This window comes from Trematomus bernacchii, unplaced genomic scaffold, assembly GCF_902827165.1.
Source record: "Trematomus bernacchii unplaced genomic scaffold, fTreBer1.1, whole genome shotgun sequence".
Taxonomy (NCBI): Eukaryota; Metazoa; Chordata; class Actinopteri; order Perciformes; family Nototheniidae; genus Trematomus; species Trematomus bernacchii.
Window position 1 is genome coordinate 9229019 of NW_022988097.1, and position 16720 is coordinate 9245738.

A 16720-nucleotide genomic window follows, 5' to 3' on the forward strand; every position below is an offset into this window, starting at 1 on the left:
TTCAGCTATATAACTTGGTTCTTCAGATTTTTGATATCTTTTACACTTTTTTAGATATTTAACTTAGTTTGGAGCTTGGTAAAGAGGCCTTCTTCAGGTTTTAACATTAGTGGTGTATAGAGTGCCACAGTGACGCGTCCTAAAACCCGGAAGTAAACTTCTTCCGGTTCCTTCGACAAAAAAGCAATGCAATTTCTCCATAGGATTTGGAAAATAGCTCGAAATAAGGGTCTGTGGTTGACAGACATTAAGAGACGGATCACATTTTTGTTCAGCCAGATAATATCCACGCTGTCTACCCTACTTTTATAATTTTCGAATCATAAATCTAATCGCCAGAAGCAAAATGCTAACGTTATGCTATAAACAAACTACAGCAGGGTCGCTGCTTCAACGTCACGCCAACTTAAGATCCATATTCAAAAATACAGATTCAAAATTGCACAAGTTGAAGCGTTTGTTTTAACAGTTTGCAGGAGGCAGGTACTTGCTTTCAAGCAGAACACGGGGAAAAACAAACTTAGCGGGAGTGTTTACGTGTTCGGTGTAATGACGTACAACGGCCTCGACAACTTCTGTCGTCCTATTCAGCCACATCTTAACAACCATCGTTTTTCAGACACGTAAACTCTTCAAAAATCACCAGTGGGGTCACTGCTGATGTATTTAATGTCGTAGAACAAAACGTGATCTGTCTCTTCAATTTGTGTCAACCACAGACCTTATTTCGAGCTATTTTCCAAATTCCTATGGAGAAATTGCATTGCTTTTGGCGAAGGAACCGGAAGTGGTAAAATGCTAACTTACTTCCGGGTATTAGGACGCGTCACTGTGGCACTCTATTGCGCAGCTCGTTAAGGCTTAGAGTGTGTGATGTCACAGCTAGAGTGGAGGAGAGCTTTTTTTTTAAACTGCCATAATTCCCAAACCCTACACTCCTGGGACATCATTTTATACTTGAAATTTAGGGAAACCTCTCTTACGTTGAACAATTGAGGGCATGAAGTGACAACAAACTTTCAACATGTCTCCATTAAGGCCCATTGTAAATTCAGCCTGATCTATCCTCGAGCAGCAGCTGCACACCTTTAGTAAATCTGCCAAAAATGCCACATTATTGACCCGAAAGTGCACACAAAGCACACTTCAAGACACTCGGGGGTCTTGACATGCTTCACGCGTTGACATTTTACCAAAAGCAGGCTACCGTTTTTTAAACTATAGTTCGAATGTAGAGGGTTATCTTCTCATTCAGAACAATGGAAATGGTCTCCTTTCACAGCACATCTCCATAGAAACCTTTGATCTCTGGGCTCATGTACACAGGTGTTTGATAACGTCGTCACCATGGAAACCTTTGATCTCTGGGCTCACACACAGGTGTTATGATTAGCTGTTATGATTAGGTGCTCAGCACAGAAACGAACACTGACAAACAGACTGGAGTTTAAAGACTGTCTCATCCTATTATTTTCTGTCTGATGGAGACTTCATACTTACTTCAACATGTTCCACATATTTTATACATTATTGGTGACGTATGGTTTTAGTTCAAAAGTTTGCAGTTAAAATATTCTACTGCTTTTCAAAGTGTTATTACTTTATTTTCTCTGCTTAATACACATTCATTCACTACTACTTAAATGTAATATCTAACTCCTTCAGCCTACTTTCTGCTAGAGAAACCATTCAACTATTAAATTATTCAGCTATTTCAGGACATTGAGGCTATACATTTTGTTCTTTATACCTTTTTTAAACCTTTTATTTTAAATATTAAGCTTCTTCACTATTTGTCCTACTCTTCCAGTTTAACATTTCACTTTCAAGTTTTCAACTAAGTCATTGCAATGCATTTGAGCTGTAACAATTTTGATTCAAAATCATTTCAGCTTTTTCTGCATTTCTCTCCGCTAAGTTTAGCAACACACTACTTGGTTTTTGTAGCTAAAAGCAGCTACAGAGACCATTCAACTAATTAAAAATATTCAGCTTTTTCTGCATTTTCAGCTAAATTCAGCAACAAATGTAACACAGTTTACAGCATTCGCACGCATTTTCAGCAGGAAATGCATTTTCTAGTTGTACTTAGTGGATCCCTCTGGGAGTCGACTGGTTATAGTTTGAAACTTCGATGAGGTTGTGGTCTGGATCTCTGAAGTACAGAGACGTGATGGACCCCACAGCTCCACTCCTCTTCACACCGGTCCCTCCTCTATCTCCACCCCACAGACCTGCAGAAGAAGAGAGACAACAGCAATTGACGCTGAGCATTTCAGAGACACCCAGAATGGTGAGAAAATGTGATGCACAGACAACTAGAGTCACGTGGCTTTAAAGGTGTAACCATCTTAAAATATTTAAATTGGCATTATTAATTCAAGAGAGTCTGTAGGAAACCTTCAGATGTGAAGCCACTGTAGCGAGGGGGGTTTTGGTGATGAGGCACAGGTCCGCAGAGCCTGACGTTGGATGCTTGGCTTTGGGCTCAAACTCCTGACCCAACTGGTGAAGGTTAAACTTCTGCTGCCCAAAACCCAGGGCCTCACGATCTCCCTTGAAAACGCAGAGAGAGCAGGTAATGTGGGAAAGCTCAAAGCAGCTCATAGTGGGAGTACATAACAGTAGAGACACTCTCAGCTGACATACAGTCAAAGCCTGCCATCTAGTGGATGTTCTCTCAAACCAAAAGCAGACAGTATTTCACCTTAACTAATCACTACATAAACAATGCATGGATAATGATAATACTGACACATTAAATGATTAGAATTATTAACATTAAATTGATCCCCAGGAGGGGAATGGGGTTATGTTAAAGTGGTGTCTATTTGAAATGAATAAGAATAAATTGAACAGTTATGTTAAAATTGCAAATGAAGATATTGCATAAACTATATTCAATTAATTAGCAATACTTAATCTGATTTACTATGAGTATGCCTACTAAAACCACTACTACTAATACCTGCTACTACTGTTACTGATACTACTACAACCATTACTACTACCTGCTACTACTACTGCTACTACTACTGCTACTACTACAACCATTACTACTAAGAAAAATAATAATAGTACATTTACATTTAAAAGCACATTGCAAACCTTGAAAGTGATGACTTCCATGCCCAGGACTGAGGTATAAAAGTTGATGGTGTCTGGCACACTTTTCACAGTCAGAACCAAATGATCCAGACGGCTCACTTCAACAGGACAACTTGTTTTGAACCTGACAAAGCCAAGTGTTTGGATGGAGACCTGCTGTAAGAGATAAGACAAATACATTCTAGGGATTAAACAACAGCTTTATGTTGATGGCATGGACTAATGCTATTCAAGATTAATAAAACATTCTATATTGGCTACATTTATAAACAAGATAATACAAAAATGTAACATATTGTAAAATTAAAAAGCCATACATTATACATAAATGATCTGGGCATTTCATTTGTATATATTATTGTGCTGACATGTACCTTTTTGACAGTGCAATAAAAACATTTTAAATCAGAAACAGCGCCGCAGTGTGGCGTCAATGTAGCCTACGGCACACTGTAAGGACCAGAAAGGTGTGTTTAGCAAAACGTTGATGTAGACCAGCAACACGTTTAACAATCATATAATCATAATGATTAACAGTCTATTGTATGAACCTATTTTTCAAGTCGGTTATTAAAATACCGAATTATCTAAAGGGAAGTCTTAACTGCTGGTACTTCTGCCTTTACAAAGTGAGACGCGAGTGGTAAGTAGTGGGAATACATTTAGCGGTTAAATTGGCAGATAATCTCAATAAAGTACCTTTAAAACGTTCCTCTGAAAGTAAAAGAAACGACCTCCAGCTGTCCGGAGCGCCATCCTTGCTGTAGTCTGCGGGTTGGAGCACTTCCTTGTTGTTGCACCTCTGTGTGTGAACCTCAGACTGTGAACCCGCTGCAACTGGCCAAGACAGAGGAACCACTGAAGAGAGGCATTAACAAACTCTGATCAAAACTACAACCTTTCACTAACATACTTTTCCGGGGTACGTCTCTATCGAAAAGACACCTATGAACAAATACAAAATGTCTATTAAGTTTTACATTGGATTTTCACAAATCTGCCAGTAGGCGGTGCTAGTACTTACACACTTTCACAGATGCAGAGACCAAACGCCAGTGGTGGAAAGTAATAAAGTACATTTACTGAAGTACTGTACTTAAATTCAAATATGAGTTATTTGTTCTTAACTTGAGGTTTTCTATCTTATGTTACTTTATTCTTCTTTACTAGGCCCACAGCTTTGAGGAAAATATTGTACTTTTAACTCCACTTTTAATTTAATTTGATAAATTAAGTTACTTTGCAGATTCCTATTGTACAAAAATCTAACCAACTAAAAAGATATTGTAATATTATGGATAGATGAGTCCAGTTAATTCCTTAGTCAAATGCACAATCTCTTTGACAATGTGAAATACACATTATCCACATCAATGAGTCAATTATTAAATTACATTATGTACAAAAGACTCATGGACCATTCTGCCTAGGAAGGACTTTTGGTACTTTATTTCAATATTAATGGAACCACTTTTGTACTTCTAATTTGTATATTTTGTAATGCTTTTACTTGTTACATTCTGGGGCACTGTGGCATTAGTACTGAAGTAAAACACGAGTATTTGTTCCACCACTACCAAATGCATCATAAACAAAGATGTATTACACATATTTTGTATTGTGTAATATGCACAATGTGTGCAATATGTTATGGTCTGGACATTAAAGGGAACACAAACCATGCTCTGCTGCTTCCACTCCACACCATCATTCAAAGTCATGATTTTGCCTTGGATTAAAAAATGTTAGAAACCAAATATAAAGCGGTAGAAAAAACATTTCAATGAACATCTCAACGCGTCATATCAAAACAAACATGAAAATAAAAGTATATTTAGACTGTTTAATATATAGGGTAAAAGTAATAATATAATGATTGTGTGCACCTGAATGCAGAATAAAATTACCAAGCAGCAAAGTAAGTGTACAGAATGCGTACCTGCAAATGCATTTTGTAGCATAACAACGTGTTTAATTCAGCGTTAGTTTCATTTAACACCCAGTTAACATACTGCACTGGGTGACACAGAACAAGGCCAAGACTAAGGAATGGCCTAAGAGGGAACATACATTTCATTTATATGTTTATGGTATACAACAATGACAACGTCTTGCATTCAAACTTTTCTGTCCCACAGAGGGAAGTAATAATTGTGGCAAAGACATCAAACAGTGGAACAAGACACGTGACAGGATGGCATTCATTGTGATGACCATTACTCCTTTAGCCAGTGTTCCTGTTCATCGACAGTGCTATTAAAACCTACAGAACTTCTAAATAAAATAAAATAACTTCAACACATTTTAAAAGGTAATAAGTCTTAATTTAAAGGTCCCATGTTATGCTTTTCCGGTTATTACCTGTCCCCTTCTGTGTTATGAAGGTTTTTATGCATGTAAACGGTCTGCAGAGTCAAAAACCCTCAAAGTACACCCTGTAGCGAGTAAAACTCTAATACAGAAAATACCTCCCCAAAACGCCTCGTTGGAGATTTCTCATTTTCCAATGTTTTCTTCCTGGGTATCGCTACGTAGGGATACCCAGTAGCCACGCCCAGAGCTATGGCCGCACCCTCTGCCAGCCTTTCACGAAACAAAGCTTCCCAAACCTTTCAGCGATTCATGCCGGATATGTACAGCGTAAGGCACTGAAGAACGATGCTGTTCCTACTTTGTTTGGACCAGCGGGAGTTCGGGTACACAACCTGTAAGTATTCATTGTTGTTTGTGTATTTATGATGTTTAAAACAAACAAGGTATCTACCACGACTGTTTAAATGGGTAAACGTTTTTCGGGCTACTACGTTGGGATCGCGGAGAAATGCTCTCCGCAGACCCATTCTCACAGCGTTATAAACTTACACTTTGATAAGGTAGCCTAGGTGGATTTATCTTTCCCTTATGTCTGTACAACATTCTTTTTTTTAACCTTTCATGGTATATGCCACTCATACACAAAAGAGTTGTTTCTTTCTGGTGAACAAGAAAATGAGAGTACACGTCACACTGTAATTGGCAAACCAATCAATGTCCTACAACCTTTGGACATCACAATCTTTAAATAATTCTGCTGTGTACATTGATACCTCCAATTGGTGCAACAGTCAATTTAGGGATTCTCTGATAGAGAGTAATTGCCGCCAACTTGACCTTAATCTTCTGTTTTTAAAATGTAAGAAGTAAAAAGTACAGGTATTTGTGTTAAAAATGTAAGAAGTAAAAGTAAAAAGTTGTCAGAAAAACAAGTAGTGGATTAAAGTACTGATACCAGAAAAATGTACTTAAAGGGGACCTATCATGCAAAATGCACTTTTGTACGTCTTTTATACATGAATATGTGTCCCCGGTGTTCCAGGGAACTCACCAAGTGTCAGAAAACACAACCCTCTCTATTTTCCTCCATACCCAAATCTCTAAAAAAGGGGCTGCAATGGATCTGATACAGACTGATCCAGATTTGAACACTGTCCTGACGTCAGGACGGTGGCGCTACGGCTATTGGGCCAACTCCACCAATCAGGAGGAGACAGCCACAGCGATTTCCGTTCGAAAGCGCTGGAGACGCTGTATTACATATGCCAGGCCAGTAGATGGTGCTGTTCTCACTGAATCTGCCCTTGCAGAGCAGAGCTAAAAAAAAGTGCAAATTGAGCGAAATGAGGCATGGCTAAAATGCATGATCTGTTTGGTATTTTGAAAAGAAAAAAGTATAAATATGCCTTATATAGGTATGGTCCTACACTATATTATTCAAATATAGCATGATAGGTCCACTTTAAGTACAGTAACGAAGTATTTGTACTCCACTACTTCCCACCTCTGTAAATAGGGTGTAACTTTTTCTCTCTGTGCCCTGCAGGTAGCCACTGCGCCGGCATGTTACCCCACCGCCAGGCCACCCGACCTGGAAACATGCTGTCAGTCAACCAGGAGATCCCAGAGGAGCTGCTGCAGACTGATGAGGCTGTGTTCTGCCCTCTGTTAGCTGGCCAGATGTCTGTGAGTGTATTTATTGTGCAGTGCTTTTAATAGGCTTGAATTAAAGAAGGTGAATTAATTAGGATTTGTTTTCACAGATTCATGATGGACTCCTGGTCCATGCCAGTGATGCCAACACATCCCAGAGAAGGCGCTGTGGGCTTGTGATCCGTTATTTTCCCCCCTGTGCACATCCCACCCAGGTGAGACCAACATGGTAGATGTATTGCTGTATTTCATTATAATTTCACAGACTTGTAATGTGTGTTGATCTTGTTTTTTTATGTTGCTGATAGGATCCTGATCGTCCCAGGATATTTGCTGCAACAATGTTGGCCTGTGGATCGGATGGCTTCAATCAATTCTCCGACAAACCACATGAATCCTTCCTAGATTCATCCTACGTGCTACAGTCACTTTACTGAAATATGTTTTAAACTTAAACCAAGTGTCTCCTATGTTGATTAATAATATAGTAGTTTAACAGAAGAAGGACAGGTCTTTATGGTAGTTTATTCTACATTTCAGTAGTATTTATTTATGTATGGATTGTGAATAGTGTGCTTAAATGTTCAGAATCTGTGTAATTTGCAATGATATTCATTTACTTGTATACTGTTTTTAAATGATTAAAAATAAACATTAGAAAACACTTTCACTGGTCACTCATTACATCTCAGTTCAACCCAATGAAAAATATGAAAGACATCATTAGTATTATTATCATTACATTTTTACTTTCTTGTAAAGCGCTATGAGCACCAGGAAAAGCGCTATATAAATGTAATGTATTATTATTGTTATTAGTAAAGGTTCATCAATGGAGTATTGAAATGTTATCCAAAATGGAGGTATTTGTTTTTTTAAATCCAACACTTCCTCGACAGTATATATACTCAGCTTGTTTTAGAGGGAAATCTGTAAAACATCTATAAATAAAATCAGGCACCTTCAGTGATTCAATACTTTACATTTTATTCAGGTGAATTAGATTCCCTAGAGATTGTCCTTAAACCGGACTGGACTCAATGAACGTGTTATCTCTTACCCAAAGAACTGTTCCACTTCAAGGTTGTTGTTTTTTAAATTGTTGGTGTGTAAAATGGTTATTGCCCCTTTTCATGCAGCTCAATGCTGATTTACGTGTTGTAAAGGGAAAAACCACAGGTATCTCGGGCCTATATGTGGGCTTAAATTTCATCTGACTGTGAAAAGAAAAATGTGAAGTACAACCACTATTCACAGTATATTTTGCTGTATGAAAATATTGTGGAGTGTACCAAATGTTCATTGCTTTAAAAGAAGAAAAAAACTCAAAATTGTAATTCGAAGAGTGAATTTTATTGAAAATCTCAAAACAACACAACACAGACATCACTGCTATAACTTTATATTGAACACCGTGTTTGTATAGAAAATCACAATAATTAATCACAGCCATGCAGTGTGTAATCAGTGACCTCCTAGGCCAGCTTCAGTGTCTCTTTAACCATGACCCCTATTCCATCAAAAACATTATGAATGGGAGCATTGCACATGAATGCAGCGGTGGTGACCAGCTTGTTTTTAACATCAACGTGAGCTTTCTCCACATCTGTGTTGACGTGTTTGCAGCCCATTTCCTTCATAGCGCCTGCGGTCTTAGCGTACGGCCACCTGGAGATAATTGAGAAAGAAAAGTTAGAAATATAGATCATTTTCTCTTTATATGCAAAGACATTTGATAAAGCCAAACTGTGTCACACACTTTTCACACTCCTTGTCCTGTCCCACAGTGAGCTCACAGCCGGGCAGGATTTTGGCAGCGAGGACGGGGGAGATGCAGCACATGCCCATCGGCTTTCCAGCCTTGTGGAAAGCCTTGAGGAGCTTCTCCAGAAGTGGCTGCACGGTGCAGTCCCTTGTTCTTCACTGCCCAGTCACTCAGGTTCTTTGCCACACCAAAGCCCCCTGGAAGACAACAGAAACAAAACCTAATAATTAAATAAAACAGAGAGAAATATGAGATATTGTTCTCTGCAGCATTTATTTATTGCAGCCTAACCTGGGATGATGACGGCATCGAAGGCTGAAACTTCCAACTTGGCCAGATCAGTCACCTCACCTCTGGCAATGCGAGCACTTTCCTGCAGGACGTTTCTTTTCTCCTCTGTGGGTTTCCCCTCACAGTGGTTGACAACATGCATCTGCTCTGTGTTTGGAGCAAACATCTGCACCTGAAATGAAGAATGTCAAAATGTAGACTGAGGACTGTGGGATCTCTTTAGGGTTGTTATAATACATGAACCACTTACTAAAAGAACAGAAACGTCAAACTGAAAACTGCTGTCCTTCTTAATAGGACCAAAAACAGATGAATACACTCTAGTAGGCTACATTTACTTCTCTTCTTTTCTTGCCCTTACTTTAGCTCCAGCTCGACTCAGATGTACGAGGACAGCAGAGGCCTCGTGGACCTCTGTGCCGTCATAGACTCCGCAGCCTGAGAGAATAACTGCAACACGCTTTGCCATGGTTCCTGTGAAACACACATAAAGCACATACATTTATCAAATGGGTCTAACCCCTGTTTAAACATTGCTGTTTGTTTCCCTATCACACATGCAGAGCTCTGCTGCAGTGCCACCTGTTGCACTTGTTGACATAGAAAATGCACGGGGACAGAGAGACCCAGGAGAGCTGCTGCTGCTGCCAGGTTACACTGTTGTTGACAACAGTGGGCACGAGATACAGGAAGAGTCTGAATTAATGAGCAGCACTGTAAAATGAATATGTCTAAGACACTTTTTAAGCATTTCAAAATCTCTCAATGCATTTTGCAGTGCTACTTTACATTTATGTAGCCTATAACAATATAGTCTAAAATCAACATGTGTTGGTTCCTAAAAATATAAGGAATAAGCTTAAGGTTAAGTTTAGATAGCAGAAGAGAAGACAGTGTAGATATATCTCACCTTGTATACGTGCAGGTTAGGCTGTGTGTAATGGAGCAGTTCAGCAGAGAGGTGTGAGGCTGTAATCTGAAGCAGAGTCTTTATATCGTGCCTGTCTCCTCCCACACTGCTGTCCAAAAGGGTGGGATTAAGGTAACCAGGAACCTGATGGATTGACTCAGTTACCTTTTAAGGTAAAATGCTGAGTCATCCGTCTCAGATTTCAATGCACAACAATGGGGAACATTTAGGAACATTTAAATTACTATATGAAACGATTTTGACTGGTTTGCATACACTAAAATGAAAATGTGATAATTATTTGATTATAAAAATGCATTAGGTAATTTACTGTATTTCTAGGCTAAATAAATACAGAGCAAATAACAGGTGCTTTTAGTATAATATGAAAGTTTGGACATTTTGTGTGACACAGTTGGAAGAAATATATTAGCCTAAAACATATTAAGCTAAACAAAAATCACCTTTTTGTTGTTAATATTAACATGAGTTTGAAATTAATATATAAAAGTAATATTTAAAATGTTTTTAAGACATATTTTCAGCTGGATGATTCATTTGAGTAGCCTATTTTTCTTCTTTGACTGTCTGTGACGCACCTGTCTCGGCATTTCCCGGTGAGGGGAAGATCAGGGGTTTGCGTGCTGACGTCACACGCAGCTGTATAAAGCAGCTTCACGTGCTCAGAGCTGTACTCCGCTATGGCTCACCCCCACTCTCTGCATGAGTCCGTCGGCATACTGGGCATCTCTGGAGGTAAGATTTACATACAAAGTAACGATGTTTTTATTGCGGTAGTTGTACTCGCTGCTTGTCTACTCTTATTTATCATTACTAATCATGAATTGTTGGATTGAATTCAGTGAAATCCTTTTGTAACATTTTTTTTTTAAAGTATACGTTAAGATTTGAAAAGTTAGGGGGAAAAAACGAGTAGCCAAATATTAATATCAGAAACAAATCTGTTGTTTTTAATACATAAATGCAATTACTACGGTAATCTTTGCTAAAACAAAAAAATTAAAGTGATACTTTGGTACAGCTTACAGTTAGGACTGGTTTTAAAACCCCCTTTTAAACATCCTCATGGACCCTTCGTTTTATGGAATTTTAATTATTGTACTCTAACTGTATTTGTGTCATTGTGTTAAGTACCTCTTTTAATTGGTATTTTCACATTTATCTTGTAAGATTCATTTGTTGTTTTTACATTGCTTTTACATTGTCAATTGTGTTTGTTGATTTGTGAAGCCCTCTGAGACAAATATGATTTGTGATATTGGGCTATATAAATAAACTTGAATTGAATTGAATATATAAGTTTGGCATTTGTTTTATTTAATCGTGTTTGCAAATTAAAACATGGAAATATTTTTGTTTTTCTTTAGTTTACAGCCATATGGCACACACATATAGACTCCTGTTTCACAGCTTCGTTTTTTTTAATTGTTTTATTAAAGATTAGTATCTCTGACTCTAATTTATTACTTTTTTCACAGTGCATCAAGTGTATTTTAATAACATTTTTGAAAATATGTCAGTAAGAAGGATCATGTTTTCATCTTACTTACAGGTTCTCTCCTGCTTTTGGTGAACAACTATGCCAGCTCGCCTGTTAAAGAATTCATCCCCCATACTGCACTGGGGATTCTGCTCCTCATCATTGCAGTCCTCTTAGCCTATGCAGGTTAGTTTAGTTTATTCTTATTAACTGAAATCAATGGTTACCTTGTTATTGGGTAAGCTCACGGTCTTCCTCTCCTCTGTTTACTCTTCCTCTCTAAGGGATCTCTCGCAGCCTGTCCCAACGCCCAGCTGTTTTCCTCTGTGTGTCTGACTGTCTCTGCCCTGTGGTGTGGGTCCGGTCTGGTGCACATCCTGGTGGTGGCAGGGGGTGCTGCAGCCCTCAGAGCTGAGAGCCTCTCTGGTCCCGGGCCTGGCAGCATTCACCTTAGCTCTGCTCGTCATAGGTGGCGTGGCAATAGCAGTGAAGAAAGCAGTGCTTTTCCTCATAGCTTTCTGCATTAGCTTAGCATGTGCCCATCAAATCGCTGGTTTGTCAGCTGTAGGTTTTGGTCAGTCTGCTACAGCTGCCAACTACCTTCTTGTCTGTCTGGTTGGTGTTTACTTTGGATTTGGACGTCTGCTGTCCATCATCACTCATGGTAAAGTGGAGCCTCCGGGAACAGGCCTGAAGAAAAAAGCTGAGCTGGAAACTGAGCAGAATCAGTGTAGTGATGCAGTGTCAGTGTGTCTGGTGATGAACTTGCTCTCCGCCTCAGTGTTGGCCTGTCCTCTGTTGGGCGTGGTCCCCCGGCTCTCCGTCGGTCATGTCCCCTGGCTGTGGACGGCTGGAGTCTTTCAGCTTGGCATGTGTGTCCTCTTCTACAGAGCCATGGACACACTTGCTGCCACTTTTTACGGCTTCACTGCTATTCTGAGATTTGCCGAGGGCTACAGTGCTCTTCTATCATTCTACTCAATTCAGCCTTTCTCCCCTGTTCCCTTCCCTGCTGTCTTCTCCGTGCTCTTCTCCATCCTGGCTGTGTTCAGCTGTCAGAAGAGCCTGGTGGAGGGGCTCTACCAGTTATTCTTTGCAGCTTATTGTATCGCCATCGCAGCCCAGCCTCAAGGCTTCTTCCAAGGAGGCACACAGGGTGTACAGGGAGCTATATTTGTACTCTCTGCCGGCATGCTTTTAATTACCACATTCAATATGGTCTCGACTACAATGATTCCCACAGGCCAGGGCTGTTTCAAGGCCTTAGTAGCCAGGATTCAGGGCCTCACTCTCAGAGCCCATGATAAAGAGCTACATGCTCCTCACCTGGGCTACTCCAAGTATGCTGATGCAGAGGTGTTGGGCCACGCCTGCAGTGTGCTGGCTGCTTTTGCTGTCACAGCCACAGTTGGTGACAGAAACCCTCTGTCTGTGCTGGTTCTGCCCTGGGTGGTGGTGGCTGGCGGCGGGCTCCAGCTGCTCTGCGGCTCAGTAGCTTTTGCTCGAGGTAAAACCTTTGAGAGCACAGTTTTTACTCTGTACGGGGTGATGTGGCAGTGTGGGGGTTGACCCGATACGGCGGCCTGTACGGTGAAACCAGAGGCTTCCATGTGGCTGTCGGGATCATAAGCTTCATGCTGTTTAACTGTTTAGTGACGGTCGCGGCGTTGTTTCTAAATGTCGCCTGGTTTGTTTATGCCCTCACCTTCCAGCTCATCCTTATAAGCTTCTTGCTGGATGCAGTAGGCTCACTGCCTTATGGTTATGACATTGGAGTCACCATCATCTTTGGTCTGGTCAGTTTTTATTGTTTCCTGGCACACATTTTCAACAGCACCTTCCAGTCCCCCCAGATGCCCTTAGGAAAACCTTTAGTGAAGCTGAGCGGGGTTGGAGGAGGCGCAGATGTCTGTCCGCATGTACCGGCCCGCAAGGCCTCATCCGTCCAGCAGATTGCCGGTGAGAATCTTCAAAAGTGATACTTCTCCATAAAGATTAGCATTTGTGTATCAATTATTATTAAACCTTGAAACTTGAAGACTTTGCTTTTCTAGCATGCCTTCATGGTGAACGAAGAATCAATAAATGGAGAAAAACTGTCGTGAATTCAAGTAAATAGAGGTTCAACCTCAGGAAAACTATATCACAGCATAAGTTCTTTAACACAACTTGTGCAGTATAGTTAAACTCTCATGTATCCAGTCCTATGCTCATTACTTCTCAAACACAGGCATTAATACTGTGTACTATAGTTAAAACACTTTGGAATGATATGAGTCGAGTAATGCGTCAGTGCAAGTACAAGAGTCTTTATGCAGAAATAGTAAGGTTTTATTGAAAAAAGTAGTAAACAAAAAACTTGATAAATGAGAGTTAAAAAAAAATCTACAATACAAGGTAACACAGTGAGCGTAATTGATATGAAAATGGTCGTTCTGTGAGTTAAAAAAAAGAAAAAAAAGTTGTTTACATACTTGCCGTTACTTTTCCTCTTTTACCATCTGTAGAAATCATGAAAAATGGGGGCATATGTGGAATGCCTACTGACACCGTCTATGTGCTGGTGGCAGCTTGCAACAGGCCAGACGCAGTTATCAAAGCTTATAAGTGAGTTTCCATTTTAGATTTTTATCTACATTCATTTATTGATTTGATTTCATTACTCTTTAATTGCTGTGTTTGACTCCAGGGTGAAGAAGCAGGCGGAGGACCGGCCCATGTCTCTGTGGATCTCCTCCATCAAGCAGCTGGAGCCGGTGCGACACCTGCTGAGCCCTCTGCTGCTGGACTTCATGGAGGCTGCCTGGCCCTCCTCGATCAGCATGGTCATACCCAGAGGTAAGTGTGCCTTCATGTATGATTATTAGTGCGTGTGCCTATGTTGGTGCCTCATGACGGGGGGTTTTACGCTGGTTTCTCGGCTCACACAGGCCCGTGGATGGACACTTTTGGTTTAGGGGATGCTGCCAAACACATAGGGACTCCACAAAGCATTGCCATCAGAAACCCAGACTGCTCTGTGGCCACACACCTCATTAATATGGTAAGGGGATTAATCATTCAAAATGTGTGTGAAACTAGTCAGCAGGCCTTTTGTTTAAAACAACAACTTTTTTTCTTGCAGGTGGGGCCCATCGCTGTAACCTCAGCCAACCCTACAGGCGAGGCAGACACGACTCACCACAACCAAGTTTACGCCAAGCTGGGAAAAAAGGTTAAGACAATATTTATTATTATTAAATATAAGAGGCCTGGGTACGTTATTTTATTTTCCAGTAAACTACATGTGCTTTTTGCATGGTTAGGTTGATGGAGTGCTGTGTGACGGACCCTCCCCAGAGAACATTGCCTCCACTGTGGTCGACTGCACTAAGATCGAGACAGGACATATTGGTTTCTTCAGAGTGGGTCTCATTCCTAAATCTAAGGTAATGTTGGTTCTATGCATTTAGTTCTAATACACAATTTCAACTTAGTGCATGCTTATTCTAATACCTGCTGCTTGTGTTTGTGCTTTAAAGGTTCTTCAAATCTTTGAGGAGGTTCAGATGCGGCACAGACATGGGCAGACAAACCCTGCTTTCGAAGATGACGTACATCTGTCTGATATACAAAGGGACAAAAGTTTTGTAATGGAAGACGTAGCAGAGTCAGGAAAAGGAAGCGGAAACTCTACACCATCCACAGTTTCACCTGAACAAAGTCCAGTCCTCAGAAATTAGTCATAGCACCAATGCACTATAACAAATGTTCAAATGTATTTAAATGTAAAATCCATGCAGGGATGGACATGCAATAGTTGCTATGGTGTTGTTTGATTGATGTTCTGATGTCTGTATTATGCTGGTCTGTTTATCTGAATGATGCATATTGGTGTGTCATTTCTATAGTGGTATGCACACAGACACTAATGTCACTTATCTAGCTGGGTAACTTAAATGTGTGTTTTGTATTGTATGTATTATAAAAAAATGTTACATTTTTTCACAAATTTGGAGTATCTTAAATACATGAATGTACTGTGTATATTCACTTTCATGATCAATTATAGGCTTCATTAAATTATTTCCAAAGAAGTTTAATTTTTTCATATTTTTAGCAGAATATTGATTTGTGTTTTTCTCTGTTGCATATTAAAGTCTCCTGACTGCATTACAACATCTCATTATGGGCAATATGAAATATAAATACATGCATAAATAAACGAAATCACATAAATATACAAACATATTATTTATCTAATCTGTCAATTAAAATGAGCTTTGTTCCAAAATTAGGTTAAACCAATCCAAAGACAACACATATTTGTTCATAGTAGCAATATGTTGGACGACTCAATGATGAATGTTTATCTGAAAAAGTCAGATCATGCCTTAAGTTGAAAATTGATTACTATGGATAGATCAATGCAATACATCTATAATACCCATCATTTGAAAAGCACAAAACCACTTTTTCATGTATTTTATACAGAAAAACTCTCTTTTTGTCCTGATCCATTTATATAAAAACCTCTCTGAAAATGAGCTGATTCGATTTTGGCCACTTTATGATGTCAAAACGATGTTTTGGCTTGTGTAACCATTAGCCAATAACCAACCAAGGTAACCCCCCCCCCCCCCCACCACCCCCACCACCTTATCACCTGAATCTCCTCCTAGAGCACCATTGTGTTCCTTTTAACCAAATATCTCTCAGAGGGGCGTGGGGAGTGGCTCCTTATTTTCATCTAAAGTAACAGACAGAGAATCAGCACTTTTGAAACAGGGCTGAAACAGAGGGGTTTATGGGATGCTGCAATGATCTGTTTGGTATTTGGAGCCGAACACTTCAGAGACATGTTTTTTATATATCTGAGACCTATAATATATTGAGGAAAAGCAGTATAATAGGGGACCGTTAAAGCCAAAACTCACCCAAGGTAAACCCATACAGGGGTTTACATTTACTTTGTTTGACAAGACCTCTTTTCCCCATCTTTGTACAAACTTTGTTCATTGTGTACTGTGTATAAACATTACGCTTTTCCCCAAAATATTGTGCTTCCTTGATCAAGACAAAGTAGGATGAAGCAGCCGCAGCAGTCTATTTCTTTTTTTTTTGTCATTACAATTTTTATTACATTTTTCACATTTTATACATAAATGCAGAACAAACATATACAGGCAGCAGATCCGCC

General features: G+C 39.7%; 2 protein-coding genes and 1 pseudogene across 2 annotated transcripts; 1 reads left to right on the forward strand and 2 right to left on the reverse strand.

Annotated features, from left to right (window-relative positions):
* Positions 1–2088: 2088 nt before the first annotated feature.
* LOC117474992 lies at positions 2089–4072 on the reverse strand (annotated as a pseudogene).
* Positions 4073–8405: 4333 nt separating this feature from the next.
* On the reverse strand, positions 8406–10138 carry LOC117474999 (glutamine amidotransferase-like class 1 domain-containing protein 3A, mitochondrial). The gene is given in 6 exon segments (XM_034121043.1): positions 8406–8742; positions 8834–8985; positions 8987–9036; positions 9131–9302; positions 9492–9604; positions 10041–10138. Coding segments are annotated over 5 exon segments (675 nt in total). The 5' UTR covers positions 9600–9604; positions 10041–10138; the 3' UTR covers positions 8406–8549.
* A 1583-nt stretch (positions 10139–11721) lies between these two features.
* LOC117474993 lies at positions 11722–15740 on the forward strand. Its single transcript, XM_034121038.1, is given in 9 exon segments — positions 11722–11727; positions 11932–13093; positions 13096–13500; positions 14049–14148; positions 14231–14379; positions 14472–14584; positions 14666–14755; positions 14847–14969; positions 15063–15740. Coding segments are annotated over 9 exon segments (2349 nt in total). The 3' UTR covers positions 15264–15740.
* The last annotated feature ends 980 nt before the right edge of the window (positions 15741–16720 follow it).